The sequence below is a fragment of the Salvelinus namaycush genome, chromosome 29 (assembly GCF_016432855.1).
Source record: "Salvelinus namaycush isolate Seneca chromosome 29, SaNama_1.0, whole genome shotgun sequence".
In the NCBI taxonomy this organism is placed as follows: Eukaryota; Metazoa; Chordata; class Actinopteri; order Salmoniformes; family Salmonidae; genus Salvelinus; species Salvelinus namaycush.
The window spans coordinates 19,452,559-19,471,955 of NC_052335.1; the positions used below are offsets into that span (position 1 = coordinate 19,452,559).

Sequence of the window (19,397 nt, forward strand, 5' to 3'; positions counted from 1 at the left end):
GCTCATGCTGTTTAATCAGCTTCTTGGTATGCCACACCTGTCAGATAATTTCTCCTTTGAGAATCCATTCACCTAACACATTTGTGCACAACATTTGAGAGACAAGCTTTGTGCATGTGTTCAGATACCATTTCAATCAGACTAGTCTTAATGAAGATGAGCATTAAGCATATTAATTTAATTGCATGATCATTAACAACCTGTTTTAGCTGAAAATTCCTTCATCTATTTTACATTACACGTTCAGTTTCAGATTGTGCTGCACATCAATTTGACATGAACACATGGCTACACATGACACTACTAAAATGCTGAAGTATTAGTCTTTAGAAAAGCGGCTTCCTTAAATTGTTTCATATCAATTTACTGAGACATTTTATTTACTACATTTCACCTGAGAAGAGTACAGGACAGGATATTGCATACATACAAGTCAAGGCAAACCGGAAAGGTTTCTGGATACGAAAACAAGACTAGCCAACATTACAGTATGGTTTGAATGAGATGAGACTAGTCTAACTGATCAGTCTATGACAATGACATTGTTTTTGTTGTCCGCCTGCATGTTGGACTCCAGAACCTGAACTATTTGGGTAGCTGAGGGGCGTTTCTGTGGATTCTCCTCCGTGCAGAGCCAGAACAGCTCCACCATTCTCTGGTAGGCTCCCCCAAGACTCTCAGAGTCCAGCGCCGGTCGGGTGCCCAACTTCTCATAGTAGGCATCCTCAAAGTCATCCTCGTCCATTGAGACATCTAAAAGGGTAAATATAAAAGTTTATTGTAAAATTACTTTAACAATCATTGAGCAAGTGATATTGTTGGACAGAACTTATGGGACAAACATTTGTCAAAGAGTGACAAATCTCAGATCTTATGAAATAATTATCTAAAACAAGTTAACGTAAGGGAAATAGCCTTTTAAAAAGAACTCTAGATTCAAATACAGCCAGAGTATGAGAACTCTCCTTACCCTCCTCCTCACTGTTCTCCATCTCCAAGTGAGGCATGGCCAGAGTCATCATCTCCCACAGGGTCAGTCCGTAGGCAAAGATGTCTGCCTTGTCCGTGATCACGCCTCCCTCTTCCAGAGCCTCCTTGGGCTTCCACGGCTCAGTGCCAACGTACTCTGCTTTGGGGTTACTCACTGAGAGAGGCAGAAACAGGAATAGGTTTAAACACGTTATACAGTGATTGAAGCCAGGGTTTTTAGGCATATTGGGCGTTCTTACATTTGACCAACGGTTTATTTGTGAGTATTTGTGGTTCTCAGAAAATCCCAAAATAGAATTTAAAGATCTTAAAGTTGGGAACATGTTTAAGAAACTATTGAAGAATAAAGAGGAATGTATTTGCTTTGAAGCCTAAGTAACAGAAATTGAGGTATTGTAAACATTTTTGATCCCCTTTCATTTCTTGCCAGTGTTAACATCTCTTAACTATAATTAATCACACATTGCTCAAAGCATTTACAAGCAAGCTGCATGAAAGGGTGAAACTATTACCAATTTTTGTCTATATAAAAGTATTAATATGCATTAAACAATGTTCTAGCTCTTCTGCATTTGGTTTGAAGTAAACTAAACTCTTATTGCATTTCACTTGTTGACACCCGGAATGATTCACCTTTGCCTAGGCCTACAGCCTATTTCTGAAATACAAGAATACATAAACTTGTATTGATTGTGCCTTTTTCATTGAGAGGTTCCATGACCTCATGAAAACAGGCATTGTGTACATGGCAAACCACCTGTACATGTTTGTTACTCTATACCCCTCCCTACAGCATCACTACCATGAATTCCCAGGCTGTGTTTATGAGAAAGTCCTTGGCATTCGTTCCATTAGGCTCATGACATGAGTGCGTGCAACATTGTGAAAATCATCTACAGGCTACTTTGCAGGAACAACAGATGTTTGGCATTACTCCCAGAGTCCTAAACCAGGCTAGTAGGATTGCACTTTGTTAAAGTCTAATCAGTGTTTACACCAGACTAATTTCTCAGGTTCACACTAACAGTGAAAAGGGCAGGTTGTCTGACAACATGGGGAAACGAGGCCTAACGACTAAAATACCAAGTAATGCCTATTTTCCCCAGTGTTTAAGTGCATGTATTCAGCTCAGATGCTGACATCTACCTTTCATATTCTCATCCAACTGCAAGGAGACTCCCACATCGCAGATTTTGACAGTCTCAAAGTCACCCTTGATGACAACATTGCAAGACTTCATGTCGCCATGTAATAGCTTCTTCTCGTTGTGAAGGTACTGGAGAAAGTGGGAAAAAATATATACATTTCAGTGTTTCCTTCCTATATTTCTATAACAATTGTACAGTCATGTGTTTGACTCACATTAAAAGATGGAATAACATGAAGCATCTGGGAACAATGAGAGGGAAAGAAAACAGGAACATAATTGATATTTAAGGGGATTTTCATGGTGGCTTTTAAAGTTTATTTGGTCATAGTTAGGCAATGAATCTAGTGACACTTAAAAAAACACCCCCTCAGGGGATTACAGAACATTTGAAATCGTGAACCTGAAATTGTTTTTGTAATAACCAATTAAGGAGAAACTCAAAGACCCTTCACCACATGTCTGTATTCAAATCAGAGGAGGATTGAGTTGGGGAAAATGTACAAAAGCAATCTTCAATTACATTTGCTTACATGACCGACTGCCCCAAAGCATGAGAAATGAATAAAGCCCATCCATATCAATTAGCCTATCTGGATAATCACATCAAAACCTATACAGTTTACAGTACTCCTGGTATTACAGCTTTCTGTTTACAAGCACTTTCAATTACACACCCCTTCCGGACCTAGACCAGGTGTAAACTGGGTTCAAAAGATGAGTATGAGGTTACCTGTAGGCCACGCGCCACATGCAAGGCCACTTTCTCAATGGTGGCGGCTGGATAAGCCTTCAGGCCCTCCTCTCTTCTCCACTCTATCAGGTCATTCAGGGACTTCTCCCCACCATACTCCATGGCCAGGCACTTAGAGCCATCATTGGCAGTGGTGAAGGCACGGAATCCTGTCAAATCATATGGCTGTTAATACGGATATCAAGAACCAAATATTGCATGGACTGGGATTTGTTCAACACAATCTTTATAATATGTACAAGTACAGTAGCTCTTTTCATGTAGAGTATAGAAGGTCATTACACTGTAAAAAAAAATATATATAATTCATTCTTACCAACAATGTTTGGGTGCTGCAGACCTTTCAGGATATTTGCCTCGTCACAGAGTCGTCTCTGGTAGACACCCACCTGCTTTGAGGCACATTTGTTGTTGATCTTTTTGACAGCCCATGGAGACAGGTTCAGTTTACCAACTAAAAAAACGAGCACATGGGAACATGGTCATGACTCGTGACACACCAAAACCATGGGTGACATTGAAGAAGCTAAACAAAACAAACCTGTTCATAAGATACACATTCACCCCAGTTCCACATCCCAGTTTCTTCATGAAAGGGGAGGCAGGGATGGTTATGGGAGTTCTAGGACTGGCAGTGCTACCAGAGAGAAGGCTCTTCACCCTGTCTGGTTTGCAGGGCGTCTTGAATCCATTCACATCATTGGCAATAGTGGAATCCATTATTTTATAGATCTGTGAATAGAGATGTAAAAGAGATGTGACAGATGTAAAATAATCGTTCAATGCTAGCACAGCTGACTGGCTAGCTAACGTGTTATCTAGGGCTAGGCCACTGATCTAGGCGAACTTTTTCCCCCATTCATCGACGGTAATGCCTTAACAGTAAGTTACATATTGGGCTAGGCTAACTTCAACAACCGTCAGTGATCTAACGTTATCGCAGGGACCCAAAGTTAGCGATCATGCTAATTTACTCAAACGTGCGATTATGATCGTTTTATGTAGCTACAGCATAATGGGATAAATTCACAGATTATTATTTCTTACCAATTTCTGTCTTGCAGCTAGCTATGTCTTCATCCCAAAACCTGCAGAAAACGCGCCCAGTCTTCGTTCAAAAATTGTTTACGTGGGTCAAGTACAGGCGCGCTAGAAGGACAAACGGCACGTCTGTCAAATTAAAAAGCGTTTTTAAAATATGTAATGAAAAGGGAAAGTGGATACCTAGTCAGTTGCACAATTGAATGTATTCAACCGAAATGTGTTCCGCATTTATAACCCACCCCCTCTGAATATGTAGCCCATAGATATATACAGTGATTGAGCCACAGGAGGTTGGTGGCACCTTAATTTGGGAGAACAGGCACGTGGCAATGGCTGGAGTGTAATGGTATCTTGCCATCCCATTTGCTCCGTTCCAGCCATTATTATGAGCCGTCCTCCCCTCAGCAGCCTCCACTGCTCAGATTGAGCCCACCAACTATCTGAAATACAGGTCAGTGGCATGGACACACTGTTTGGTGTATAATATAATGTCATGATGTAGCTAATGATGTTTCCGGTTTGATAAAAAAAAAAAATATATATATTCAAGTAAAGTACATGTATTACACCAGCAGAGGGCAGGCTTAGGAGCTAAATAGAGAGGTATGTTGTTTGTGTGGACCTTCACAGTCTATGGTGTGGACTGTGGGCATATGTAGATGCACCAAAGTGCTTTAGCCTACATTAAACATCTTACAAACTTATAGTGCATGTCATGACCACAGGTTATAAATAGGTAGATGTGACCACCAGTGGTGTGCTGAGCAAGGAGGATGGTCCTGTGGTACGATAATACACCAGATTCCAAATCAATGAAGGCCTACTGTAGTGCACTGAAATGTGAGATTCATGCGGAGCCAACTTGTCAAACCTGTGTTGTTTATCTCTCTTATAAACAAAAAATAAACAACAATTATGTTCATTGCATGTGTCTCTTTTTCTTGACTGATATGGTGTGTGTTCTAAGGGGAGAAAAGACAGCTTTGGGTATGCAAATGTTCTGCACTCTCTCAGACTGTTTACGTAAGTAAAAAAAAACATTTATTTATCTTACATTTTCACGTTTGGGGCCCGAACCCTGGACTCTAGTGGCAGAACAGATTTCCATATTTTCTGCAGATCAAGGGACAAATCCCCTGTTTAATTTGTTATTTAACCAGCCACATTTGAGCAGATGTCTGCTGCAGCCTGCATGTGTGTCTGAAATGATCCCAAGCACAGTTGAGGCACACGTGTCTTACCCAATTTCTCCACATGTGCATACATACAGACATCACCATAGCAATGGGCAGACCATGTCCCAGCCATACTGCCCTTCCAGGTGGTACTGCATGCCATTTAATCACTGGTGGGAAGGATTTCAATACCCTAGTTGTTTCCCCTCTTTCCTTCAGCACTATATTGTAGAAACATAGTTTAATATGAAGACAGTGCATTGTTGCTACATGTTTTGGTTGTTTTTATAGACATGTGTTCCTTGGCCAAACCTCAGTGTGCGCTCTGGAGGGGAAGAAAGAGCTGTCCTCAGCTCTGCTCAAATTGGGTGGAATTGGGGAAATCCACAATTTAATCACTTCATGCATGTTTTCAATGTCAAATGTTGTTCTGTATACATGGTTTATTTGTCCATGGTTTTACTTGAATAATCAACTGCATTTTGACAATTTCTTGCTTATTGTTTAACTTTACATTCATTTGGATCATATCCAGTGTACATATGTTAATCAATTCTGTATATGGACATGTCGACAGAATGTGTGTGTTCCAACAGCAGCTTCATCTGAACATTCAGACACAGGATGGAAGACTGTTCAGGAAATCCAGGCCAAAGGCCACCAATAACTCTTGCTAGTTTACAATAGCAAACAGCGGCTGTCAAATCTTTCTTATAGAGATGATCCTGTCCAGAATACTCATGGGAATATGGGGGAGTTCTGGAGGGCTCTGGGGTAGCAGTTCAAAGTGCAGCCTTGGAACATACATTTAAAAAAAAAAGTTACACATCAAGCAGTGCTGATTGCTGGAACTGCCCTTTCTGAGTTATGTGATGTGAGCCTGCTCTGAACAATGTGGTTTCTTTCCATAAATGCACTGAAGAGATATAGTTATTGAGCCCACTACCCCTTGCACAAAATCACTGTAAATAGATTCACTGATTGTTATTTCAAATCCTCATACAGAGCTGACTCAATGTGACAGTCATGGATGTTGATGCCAGAGAGGCCTTGTGGGTACTATAGAGAATAAGAGTCCAATGGTTCCTTTGTCCATCTGTGAATTCCACTGAAATATCTCTTAACAAATATTGTCCTCATGTCATACCTCAAATAAACAACTTGGTGTTGTTTGTCATAAAACTGAGGGTAGAAAATAGATTGATACAGTACCAGATGCTAAAGACTTCCACAATCAGTGTATGAACCTGGGTGTACCAAAGACCCAAACATTTGACATGATAAAATGAAATATGTGCTATTACCTGCTAAAAAAAATCCTCCAATAAAAGTTCAAACATGTCGATTAAACGCATTTTCCCCTCACTCGTGATCCAGGGTCTTTGTTCTCGCTAGGCCAGGGGTAGGCAACCCTAGTCCTGGAGTGCCGCAGGGACTTCATGTTTTTTATGTAACCGACCTGGAAGACCAGGTGTGTTAAATTTAGGCAGTCACTGAACTGATCAATTAGCTCAGTTGATCAGGTGTGGTGCCTAGTTGGAACAAAATCCTGCAGTACCTGCAGCACTCCAGAAACACTGTTTCCTTCCCCTGCCCTAGGCTCACCATATGCTGAGGTGATCAGGTGATTCTCCAGCAGTCATTTCTATATCCGTCCTCCATGTGGAACCACTTTTAAGGTAATTGTTTCTCAGTTGTCAATCCAGAGATGCCATACCCAACTTCCTCTCTCCATCTTCACCTGTTTTCTTGATGTAGCTACTGCAGGGTTTCCTAAACACGGTCTTCTGGACCCCAAGGAGTGCATGTTTTGGCTTTTTCCGTTGGACTATACAGTTGATTCAAATAATCAACTAATCATCAAGCGTTGATAATTTGAATCAGCTGTGTAGTGTTAGGGCAAAAACCCTTGAGGTCCCGAGGATCGAGTTTGGGAAACCCTACTGTAGCTATAGTATGGGATAGGATTACTTAGCTTCATACTGAATTGCCTCTAACCTCATTTTAATAAAAATAAATGTCCACATAAACAAATGAATACCATTTTATTCTTTCAACAGTACATGATTTCTTTTTTTTATCAGCAAGAAATATCAAGTTAAAAGTATTATCTAATGAACATATCAAATATTATTGTCACATATTCACTGTATTTATTTAAACATTTCATATTACATGAAAAAAATACTATACTATAAATACTATAGTATTCACTGTAGTGTTTTGAAGACTTTACTGTAATATTCACTGTAGTATACTGTATATTTACAGTTAACTATAGTATAAATACTGTAGTAAAATAAAACTGTAGTATATACTACAGTTTTTAATGTAGTGCTTTTTAAGAGATTACTGTAGTATTTTCTATTGTGTTTTTGTTTTATTATCTTTGACATACTCAGAGGCTTTGTCCTTGAGGAAATCTACTGGACAAGTACTATAAAGATCACATTTTCAATAACCTGCATGTAGTTAGGACTGGGGTCTAAACAGATAATTCAGCACTTCTGTTCTTTTCTATAATCTGTAGGTAACACAATATATGGTCTATACTTGGCATGTAGGTTTCTCACTTATGGGTGGCACAAATTGGAATATGGGGGAGGGGAATGTTTTCCAATTAGTTACCATACCCACAAAGTCAAAATAAGCTATAACGTAAAAAAATTTTTTTTTTTTTTGCTTCTTCATCTAAATTTAAGGTTAGGTATAAGGTTAGCAGTGTGTTTAAGGTTATGGTTAAAGTTACGGTTAGGTTTAAAATCACATTTTAGGAAGATAAATTGTAGAAATAGGAGGGGCTTATGACTATGCGGCTGTGGTAACTAGTGACAACCGAGGGGAATGGGCAGGGTATATGCTAATTAAATATTGTAGTATTTAATATAGTTAAAAAAAGTGTTGTGTTTTTGCCGACTGTAGTGTTTTGGCGGACATTACTGTAGTAATTACTACAGTGTTTTCGTTGCGGATAATACTGTAGTATTTACTATAGTATTGTACGGTATATTCCAACATTCTCTAGTAAGTACTACCACACACGATCGAGGGATGTTGCAGTGTGTAGTATAGTATTATACGGTATTACAGTTTACTACAGAATTTTATAGTAAGTGCTGTAGTATTCTATAGTAAACTGAAGTATTTTTTCATGTGGACTGGGTGTTATGACCAGCACAATCGATAAACAGATATTTACACTCCTCAAAAGTACTTATTAAATCTTGTCCAATAAAAGTGGTGGTTAGACTTACAGGGGTACCATGGTATAATAAATCAACCAATCTCGACTTCACATACTGTAGCAATTATAGCATCCTGGTATTTGATAGTATGTTCCTAAAGTGGGAACCTGGGTTTGTGGTCCCAGTTATACAAATCAAAATTGTGTGCAGGCTGCTCCCTTGTACTTGAAAAGGCATTGCATGACAGTGATGAATTTACAGAACAGTTGAAGATCCATGCAAAAATTACCTCTTATGTTCACAGACTAACTGCACTCTAGTTGAATATTTGAGAGTGGATTATAATAGTAATGATCACATACTGTAGGAATATGTATTTCTACAAAACAAGAATAATTTCTTTCTATGAAAATAATTCTGAAGAATTCCAATAGAAAATATTTGGTATAGTTTATTTTCTGTTTAAGGACCTTTCCCAATCTGAGTGAAAATATACAAAGAGGGTAAGGTGTTATCTTTGACAGTTGTCACATACACCAGATAGGTGCAGTGAAATGTGTTGTTTTACAGGATCAGCAATAGTAGTATGGCTCCCCTGGAGCAAATGGTCAAGTGCCTTGCTCAAGGGCACATCTACAGCTGTTTCACGTTGTCAGCTCAGGTATTCGAACCAGAAAACTCTATAGCACTGGAGGCTGGTGGGAGGAGCTATGGGCTTGTTGTAATGGCTGGAATGGTATAAAGGAATGGAGTCAAAAATTTGGTTTCCATATGTTTGATGTCTTCGATGCCGCTCCATTTATTCCATTCCAACCATTCCAATGAGCCCGTCCTCCTATAGCTCCTCCCACCAACCTCCACTGCTCTATAGCACTCTATAACACCTCAATAGCACTTGTCTGAGTATGAACCTCAGTGGATGAAAGTGAGGACCATGTCTAAAGGGGTGCTGCTTCAATGCTCCAAATGAAATACTGAGAGATAGTCCAGATTCATGTGGCTCAGAGTGTATCAAACCTAGTCCTCAGTACCTCAGCACATATCTTTGCATATCCCAAAGCAATATTTGTCTAGGCTCATCTACAGAAATCTATGATGAAAGATATCATGCTCATGGCAACACTTGATTTACATTTGAAAGTGTATTACGTCAGCGGTTGGTTTCGCTTATTTCACACAATAATCTATATTTCCCTGTTTCTTTTCCTGTGATAAACCTCAAGTCGTTGTGCATGTTTTACCATTTCATAAAAATGTTCCCAAAATATAAAAAGCCATCTAGGGCTGTAATTTGTCTTACTTTAGTCCTGCAGTGAGTGGGTGTAGGGCGTCAGAACGCAGCCCCTCTGCTCTACCTCATGCTGCCTGTCATCTGCAATTTAACTCTGCAGTTTAAAACTGAACTCTGAACTGAGTGGGAGTTAAAATGGTGGGTGTTAGGTGTTGCATGTCACCCCCGCATCCTCCACGTGCCCACAGTTAGTCTTTGCCCAGCCTGAGAACTTGCACTGGTGGATGGTGTCCTCATTCCCAACACAGGCCACATCATCCATCCAGATGAGCCCAGTACCTGTAGAAATAGACAGGGAGATATATTTGTATATTAATGACAGAGAGCGAGAGAGAGAGAGACAGCGGAAACACTTTAGTCAAGATTTACCTGACAGTGCAGGTCACTCCAGTACTTACAGAAACATATGGTTTTCAACTGAGATTATAAAGGAGGGATTTAGAGGATTTTTTCAATGAAATGTTTCATGCGCCGGGTGGCGCAGTGGTCTAGGGCACTGCATCGCAGTGCTAGCTGCGCCACCAGAGTCTCTGGGTTCACGCCCAGGCTCTGTCGCAGCCGGCCGCAACCGGGAGGTCCGTGGGGCGACGCACAATTGGCATAGTGTCGTCCGGGTTAGGGAGGGTTTGGCCGGTAGGGATATCCTTGTCTCAGTATGTAAAAATGTAATAAAATGTATGCACTCTACTGTAAGTCGCTCTGGATAAGAGCGTCTGCTAAATGACTAAAATGTAAAAAAATGTAAAATATTTTTTTATTTCACCTTTATTTAACCAGGTAGGCCAGTTGAGAACAAGTTCTCATTTACAACTGCGACCGGGCCAAGATAAAGCAAAGCAGTGCGACAAAATCAAACAACACAGAGTTACACATAAACAAACGTACAGTCAATAACACAATAGAAAAAATCTATGTACAGTGTGTGCAAAAATGTAGAAGAGTAGGGAAGTAGGCAATAAATAAGCCATAGAGGCGAAATAATTACAATTTAGCATTAACACTGGGGTGATGGATGTACAGATGATGATGTGCAAGTAGAGATACTGGGGTGCAAAACAGCAAGAGGGTAAGTAATAATATGGGGGTGAGGTAGTTGGGGGTGCTATTTACAGATTGGCTATGTACAGGTACAGTGATCGGTAAGCTGCTCTGACAGCTGATGTTAAAAAGAGAGTTGCATGGGGGCAGCCAAGTATCAGGCTCTGATGTTCTATTCTTTCTCTCAAATCACAGCCTTTATCTGAAGTGAAGAGACTGTGATAGCAGAGTATGGTCTGGCCATACTTAGTCTCCTCTCCTAGCTCTCCTAGCCCCTCAGTCTGCTGAGTAATTCATCACACCAGTCTCCTCTGAGAGCTCTTGGAAGCATTAATGTGAGGCAGATATCTGGCAGAGGGATGAGAGCACGCCGTGTCTCCACAAACACAGAGGTTCTGGAGACTGGAGCAAGCCTCTCCTCTCTCCCGTCCACAGGCATCAGCTAGGGTAGCTAAGCACCACCAGAGAGGACCTCTGGCATGGAACCTCTGTCTGAAACTGGGTTTATTGTTGTATCAATTACATTGAAGACAGAGCTGGGAGGCCGACAAACAAACATGACACCACCCCCCAGCGCCTGCTTCTTGATCCAAATTAAAATTATTTCAAGACCCAGTCAAGATCTCCAAGATGGCTTAATAAATTGTAGCTGTCTGAAGAATGAGGTGCAAAATGAATATACAATGTATAAATGCACCTTAGGAATTCCATTGTTCATGATGAGTTTGGAGTTACAATGGTAGACTTGGGACAATGAATTCATCATGCGCTTTGAGAAGAAAGGTCACGTCATCAATCAGTATGTAAATCTGATAGGAATGCATTTGTGTGCTTGAGGGCTGGATGGTTTTACACTCTGTCTATTGTTCTACCACTGTGCTCTTTTTGGGATCTAAATTACCTTACTTGCCAAATAAGCAGGTTTGAGAAGTTCACTAACATAAATCAAAGACATAGGATCTTAAATATATGCCTAACAAAACCCAACTTGGTTTGATCTATAACAACAAGGTCTAATATACAGTATATCAAACCAATCCACATAATATATGTTTTTAAGATGCAATATGTCATATGAATGTCTCTGTCCCAACAAAGGTTCCCACAAAGTTACATAAGCATGTCTGTCTTACTCCACATTTGAATCCGATTTCTTCAGGGTTATATTTGAATGCTGACAAAATAACAAGCACAAAAAGCACAATATGGTTTTTATAAACCTGAATCAGACGTTCATTTATTTTACTCTATGCTGAGAGTTTACAGATATGCATGAGGGCCTCCTTCCATAGACCAATCAGAGGCTGTGTACGGGTGAGAGGATTCATAGACAGACTTGATGAAAGACCATTAGAGGCCAATATAATATCAATATATCCTGCTCTAGTTGGAGCCAGCAGACTAGACCATCAAACTGTTTAACGTCAGGGCTGGTCTGATATAACGTATAAATAGAAGTCTGTAATGAGAATTCTTTGTGTTGTTTGGTAGTAATGTCTCAATTTCAGCAATTTTATCTATCGTTGTGTGTCTTGGCTCCAAAGAAGTAGTATCCCTAATGTTCAAATGAGTCCTGTCCCTCTCATGTTTAAGAACAGGATGTGTAAGTAAATATCATACCATATTGTTTTCCATACACTTTATGACCAACGGTATTGTCGAGGACGGACCACAATCACGAAGGCCTGGCCTACTGTCTATCTACTCTATCCGTTTGTTCACAGAAACATTTTGAACTTTAAGTGTGAGCAATATTTTCCCTTTCGAATGTTGGCGAACACAGTGTGTATGATCAGAGTTCTGCTCAAAGGTCTTTCTACCACATTTAGCACCATAAAGTGCTAAAGTGGCGACTCCAAGTCGTAGCACAACCAACTACATTACATTGAATAACTGAAACATCTTGAGTGCAGCATGAACATGAAGCAAACTTGAAAAGAAAACTTGGCCAGGGCCGGTATAGTATAGTGTACATTCAGCACAGATTTTCAGAGGCTGATGCATCACTGTTGGGTTTATTTTAACAAGACATGCCTCCTAAACTGGTTTACCCCAGATCTTAACACTTCGTTTCAGAATTATTTATTGGACTGACCATGCAGTGATGTACAATGTCGTCTGTAACTTAATTATAGATATATCACATCAAAGATATTTGTCAAGAGTAAATAAACTGGAAACATTTGACTAAATGTAGCTTCACAAATGGGGTCTATGAAAGACATATTTACAATTATTTCATTCGTCCTCAAATAACATACGCCCTCAAAAGCCAATGTGAATTATAATACATTTTAAAGCATGGCTCTTGGAATTAGTATTCCCAGAAACAAATAATATTAATACACCATAATATGTTGATTGGACCTAACAGAGGTGTGTGTGTGTGTGTGTGTGTGTGTGTGTGTGTGTGTGTGTGTGTGTGTGTGTGTGTGTGTGTGTGTGTGTGTGTGTGTGTGTGTGTGTGTGTGTGTGTGTGTGTGTGTGTGTGTGTGTGTGATGTAATGATAGTTGTTGAAAAAAGGTCATAGAGGAAACAGATATTACCACTGGGACTTTTTTGATGGCATCTGGCTCCTACTATTTTTCCATATAAACTTATATGAATCTCAGTAGTATTCTACTGCTGTGTGCACTAATACCCACCATAAAAAAGTACAATTACAAAAACAAATGATAAAAATCATAATCCTACTCCCTGAAACACATTTATCACAGTCTGTACTGTAGTTAGTTCCTAACTAGATGGAGATAAACTGCAAAGTGGCTTCCCAGCTAGCACATAATGTTCTGAGAACCATATGTTTCTTAGAGCTTGGTGAGAGTGTGGTTGTCCTATGGTTATTTTGCATACAACCTTCCCACAATGTTCTGGGAATTGTGCAGGATAGTTGTTTGGCGTTGGAACATTTTCAGCACATTTAAGGAACTTGACAAAATACCGTTATTTTCTTGGTATTTCATTACTTTAACAGAACGTTTCCTAAAAGTTCAAACATGTTTACATTTGATTACATTACAGTTCTAGGAATGTTCTCCAACTGGCTTGACAGTGGGAATGTTCTCAAATAGTTCAATGAACATTAAGAAACAACGTTCTCCTGTGGGAATTTCAATATTTAAGCATAACGTTTTCACCAGGTTTCCTCATGGTTCTATTTAAAGTAATGTTCCGTTCTCAATTTGTTCTGAGAACGTTAAGAAACAACGTTCCTCAATGGGAATTTCAGTATTTAGCATAATGTTCTCTGTCGGTTTCCCCATGATGCTATTTAAAGTAATGTTCTCAGAACATGAAAAAACCTTTCTGTAAAATGTAAAAACCACAAGAAAACATTAATAACATTCAAGGAACCATCTAAGAATGTTATTTAAAAACATATACATTCCTTTCTCAGCGTCAACAAAACTCTCTCTATCCTCTCTTGTGTTCAGGTCCACTAAATGACCCTGATCTGAATGAGAGCTTGTTTCCTATGAAATGGGGTCTGTTTGAATAGACTAAAATGAATTGCTTTGTATGAGTAAAGAAAACATGGCATGCTAACCAGGGGTTGGAACCATTTCTGGGAACAGAACAGAAAAGCTGAAAAGAACAAAAACATTTGATGAACAGAATCAGAAATGGGAACGAAAGTGATCTATACTGTTCCGGAACAGAACCATTATTTTAAAAGCATGGTAACTAGTTAATGACATTGTTTTATGTTCCAGGCATATTGTTTTTGTCCCACAAATAATGCAACAATATAAACGATATACGATATAAACAGGTACTTTTGGGGGGTTTGAACCAGTTCAAAACTTTATTTTGCAGGTCGGAACAGTGGAACGCAACAAAAATAATAATGATTTTGTTCAGAATGAAACGATGGGAAAATAATTTCTGTTACAACTCCTGATGTTAGCTCCATCCTGGTGGCACAGTGAGCTAATTCCATGGTTAGAGAGCAGAAGATCAAAGGTTTGAATCTCACTGATGCCATGCCACAATAATAAAGAAATGTTTTTGCATGATTAATGCCTAAGCAAATTAATTTCCATGTGTCCTATCTGTGCTTGGAGTTCAAAACAGTTAAACCAAACTAATCTAGCAGTGTTATAAAGTCTTATTGAAACATTCAGTGAAAGTTTTAAGGAAGTTATTCAAAAACCTCAAAGTATCCTATCTTTTCCATTCTCAGAACGTTAATAAAACCTCAGAGGAAAACTTTCAGGGGACTATAGTAAAACGTTATCAGAACCTCCCTGCAAACTAAAAATGTACGTTCCAGGAACAGGCAACATTTTTACATCTGTTCTCAGAACGATTAAAAACCTTCAGTTTTACTGTTCAGGAAACGTATGGCTTCGTTCTAAGAACTAATGGGAAACCAAAAATCAAAATAATTTTAGACCCAAGCCACCCCGTGTACCCGGACTTTGAACTTCCCCCCTCTGAACGCAGGTATAGGGCACCCTCGGCAGGAAAAACAGAGCTAGACAATCAATTGTGCCAGGTGTGATATCCCTCCGAAATAGCTCGGGCTAATGTTCCTATCGACTCAGTAAGGCCAGCAGGCTAGTCTCTTTTTATTGGTATGTACTGTAACTGTTATGAAAGTTGTATTGTCAATTTGTTTTGTACTTAAACGCCACTTTAAACGTGTACATGACACTGCAACAAAATTTCCCCATGGGGACAATGAAGTCAGTAAAGTAAAGTAAAGCTAAACTTACATTCCCACAACTTCCAAGGAACCAAATGTGCTAGCTGGGTTACCTTGTCCAAACCGGCCTGTTTTATGGATCTCGAAGGCCCCTGTGTAGCCAAGCATCCTGCAGACCACGTCACCGTCCTTCTTGTCCCAGACGTCGTCACACACCGTTCCCCAGCGCCTCTCATAGAACACCTCCACTCTCCCCTCGTGAGGGCCTGATCCATTCACCAGTCTCACCAGTGTCTCGTCCACTGAAACATACACATGCACACGCACGCACACACACACACACAGCAGGAGAGCGAGACTGGTGGTTAGACAAGGGATGCTGAGGGGTTCATAGACCACAGATAAGGTTGAGATGGCTTGACTCAGTGTATTAGTTTTGTGCATTCATTTTGTTTGTAGACATCTTTCACCACACGTTGGTTTAATCACCAAAACACAACATAATTACATCTTGTACATTTTTATCGCTTTGGTGCAATTTCCTCAAGTATGTTGTACATTTTCACAACTGTTAGTACAAAACTCAAAACAGATAATCAAAAAGCACTTGTTTCAAAACTTTAAGCACATTTTCAATTGATTAAGTATAACACACAAAATCATACAGTCACTTTTTCACCAAACTTAATCAGTGTTTCATCTAGAAATACATGTTTCACATTGCAATACATGTTCATATAAAGTAATTGCCTTTCACAATGCAATTCTCACATTACTTTTGATATGATTCTTTTATCTTTTGTTAAAGAGTACTATTACTTGTACTATTACTTAACCCAATTGCTCTTAAACCAATGTATTCATTATATTTCACATTAAACTTATATTTGGTGAAAGATGTCTACAAACAAAATGAATGCACAATGAAAGGTTTTGAATGTAAGACTGGCTGTGTTACAAATGTTACCAGTTTGGAGTTTAGAAAATTCAACACATACTTGTGAACATAGTACCAAAGCAAAAAATAAATAAAACAGTAGTTCTTTTAACAACCAGTTAATCCAACAGAAAAAAATGTAAGATACATGATTCATAATTGTCCTTTGAATGTAGTATGCTACAGTACATTACACTGTTTTCACATTAAGTATTACACTAGCACTTCCCATTAAAAATGACTAAACATCACAATTCCATAATTTCTATCCCATGTGTGATCAAAGGTGTGATCATTGAAGGCATCTTTCACAATGTAATCAAAAAAATAAATGAAAGAAAGAAAAATTGTTTAACAGGGACTAATTTGAGCCTTGTCTTGATCATTTGTCCATAGGTTTTCATTAAAGTCGCAGAAAAATATCCTCATTGTTCATGCACCTGTGAATTTTTTTTGGGGGCATTGCGAATCTAAGCCTAACATAGGTCTGGATTGAAATCATTGTATGCCTCATCCATGGCCTGAAGGAGGGTGGTTCGCTGATGGGGATGGCAATAAATTGTAAAGTATTTTGTCTGTAATGTAATTTTGGTTATGTGTCGGACCCCAGTAAGACTAGCTGTCACCATTGACGTCAGCTAATGGGGATCCTAATAGAAAATATACAAAAATATCATACGTACATCTTCCACCTGTATTGTAATCGTGTATTGTATTTTACAGTAATGCATTGTGGTGATTGCCGTGTTGTGCGTGAGCATACGTGACTGGATGGCCAGCACTACAGTATTGTACTTGCGTATGTATTGTAGTGATCCTGTACGTGGTTCAGTTCATAAGAGCATGGCACTAGCTAATTTCCTATAATTCTAACAATTTTTACCATGGCTTGGTTTCATTTGAAGCATCTTTTTATACGTCTCTTGTTTGTATCAATTGCAAAGACATTGGCAACTTTGTATTTGTAGTCAACTTTGTTTTGAAGTTATCGGCGGTCACAGAGAGACGGATAAACCATGTGATTCTATGATTAGCGGAGATATTCTGAGGGCGAAAAAGCATTTAACGATGCGCTTTTAATGATTTATTTAACTTTTATTTAACTAGGCAAATCAGTTAAGAACAAATTCTTATTTACAATGACGGCCTACCCCGGCCAAACCCTAACCCAGACGACGCTGGGCCAATTGTGCACTGCCCTACGGGACTCCTAATCACGGCCAGTTGTGATACAACCTGGAATCGAACCAGGGTCTGTAGTGACGCCTCTAGCACTGAGATGCAGTGTCTTAGACCGCTGCGCCACTCGGGAGCCCACTTAACAGTTCTACGAATGGTCTGAGCCAGGTGTTGGATTATGAGCGTTTAAGTGCAACGTTAATAATGATGGTTTTGGGAATCATCTCAGAGATTTAATGATGCTCTTACGAAGGTTCTAACAATGAACTTAGTATTAAAATGCTTGTAGGAAACCGGGCCCAGCATGGTTATTGTCTTTAATTAGTGAACACATGCTTTTTTTCAATAAGTTTGTTTAAAGCATTGTTTGTCATTTTCATGTAGACTAATAAATCCATCCGATATGGAGCAACAAGCCAAACATCTTTAACTTTGTCAATTTTGTTATTTTTCCATTACTGTGAAAATAAAACAAAGCAAAACGTCACGTTTTTGTTCAACGCAGGAGAAGGCGTTGAAAACGATTAGTACCTCTCATTGGAAAATGTACTCTGACTCAACTAGCCTTTATTTACCTTAATAAGAGATTAATAACGTCGGGCTCCAAATGGCTGAATATGAATCTGGAGGATAGACTCGAGAAGAACACAGGAACATCTCAATAATGTGTTGCAGATGTTGAGCCTGAGCTCTGCTCTACTCTTGGCCTGAGACATGCCAAGAATCTGGCAGATTGAAAACGTGTCTGCTACAGACATGTAGCCGGAACTTTCATTTTGCCATTAGGGATTACTCTGATAACGGCTCGGGAAACTTCAATCTGTCTGGAGAAAAGCATATCCAAGTTATCTCTGATGGGGGTGTGATGAAGCTAGGCCAGACCCAGGGTCATATTAGCAGAGTAATTAACAGAGCAAAGCGGACAATGGTCTGTCTACAGTAGGTAGCAGAACTAACAAGGAGAAGTCCAAGCTCTTCTAAATGCCTAATCCAGCTCAAGAGCCTACAAGGCCAAACCTACTGTATTATCACTAAAATTAAACAGCCATACAGCTGTAGGTGTGTAACATGGTTGTTATGTATTAAATGTTTATGTATTTTTATTGGTTGGTTCAAGTCAGATGTCAATAAGGTGTTATGTCATTGGCTAAACTTGCAGATAGGAGGAGATTGCAAACATCAATTCTACCCAGTCTGAAATTGACATGCAAGAGGTAGGTCACTTTCTGAAATAGTGCATTCTATTTACGTATTAACAATGTGTACGAGTTCACTATGCACATTTCCTGAATATATATACAGTGCAGTCGGAAAGTATTCAGACCCCTTGACTCTTTCCACTTTGTTACGTTACAGCCTTATTCTAAAATGGACAAAATAAAAAAAATCCTCATCAATCTACACACGATACCCCATAATGACAAATGAAAACAGGGTTTTAGAAAACAGAAATACCTTATTTACATAAGTATTCAGACTCCTTGCTATGAGACTTGAAATTGAGCTCAGGTGCATCCTGTTTCCATTGATCATCTTTAAGGTGTTTCTACAACTTGATTGGAGTCCACCTGTGGTAAATTCAATTTATTGGACATGATTTGGAAAAGCACACACCTGTCTATATAAGGTCCCACAGCTGACAGTGCATGTCAGAGCAAAAACTAAACCATGCGGTCAAAGGAATTGTCCGTAGACCCCCGAGACAGGATTGTGTCAAGGTACAGATCTGGGGAAGGGTACATTACTGCAGCATTGAAGGTCCCCAAGAACACAGTGGCCTCCATAATTCTTAAATGGAAGAAGTTTGGAACCACCAAGACTCTTCTCGGCCAAACTGAGAAATCGTTGGAGAAGGGCCTTGGTCAGGGAGGTGACCAAGAACCCGATGGTCACACTGACAGAGATTCAGAGTTCCTTTGTGGAGATGGGAGAACCTTCCAGAAGGACAACCATCTCTGCAGCACTCCACCAACCAGGCCTTTATGGTAGAGTGGCCAGACAGAAGCCA

At 39.4% G+C, this 19,397-nt stretch overlaps 2 protein-coding genes across 2 annotated transcripts in view; both read right to left on the reverse strand.

The window, feature by feature from the left end:
- Positions 1 to 182: 182 nt before the first annotated feature.
- On the reverse strand, positions 183 to 4,013 carry LOC120024498 (lymphokine-activated killer T-cell-originated protein kinase homolog). The gene is made up of 7 exons (XM_038968758.1): positions 3,939 to 4,013; positions 3,433 to 3,623; positions 3,208 to 3,347; positions 2,871 to 3,040; positions 2,137 to 2,266; positions 971 to 1,144; positions 183 to 753 (listed from the first exon to the last, which is right to left on the reverse strand). Exons 2-7 carry the CDS (start codon positions 3,609 to 3,611, stop codon positions 524 to 526), a joined length of 1,023 nt encoding a protein of 340 aa, XP_038824686.1. The 5' UTR covers positions 3,612 to 3,623; positions 3,939 to 4,013; the 3' UTR covers positions 183 to 523.
- Positions 4,014 to 7,138: 3,125 nt separating this feature from the next.
- The window catches only part of LOC120024514 (scavenger receptor class A member 5-like), a 66,786-nt gene continuing 54,527 nt past the window's right edge, over positions 7,139 to 19,397 (reverse strand). Inside the window, exons 8-9 of the mRNA XM_038968784.1 lie at positions 15,387 to 15,575; positions 7,139 to 9,865 (exon numbers count right to left, since the gene is read on the reverse strand). Coding sequence (XP_038824712.1) covers positions 9,732 to 9,865; positions 15,387 to 15,575 — 323 coding nt within the window. The 3' untranslated portion in view covers positions 7,139 to 9,731. The remainder of the gene's footprint in view (positions 9,866 to 15,386; positions 15,576 to 19,397) is intronic.

Bases quoted from the DNA above. Each gene is read 5' to 3' on its own strand.
- LOC120024498 (XM_038968758.1), bottom strand. From the start codon at position 3,611: ATGGATTCCACTATTGCCAATGATGTGAATGGATTCAAGACGCCCTGC. The intron at 2,267-2,870 runs GTAACCTCATAC...CACTTTCTCCAG, and splicing joins ATGTGGCGCGTGGCCTACAG to TACCTTCACAACGAGAAGAA. The intron at 754-970 runs GTAAGGAGAGTT...TTACCCTTTTAG, and splicing joins GGAGAACAGTGAGGAGGAGG to ATGTCTCAATGGACGAGGAT.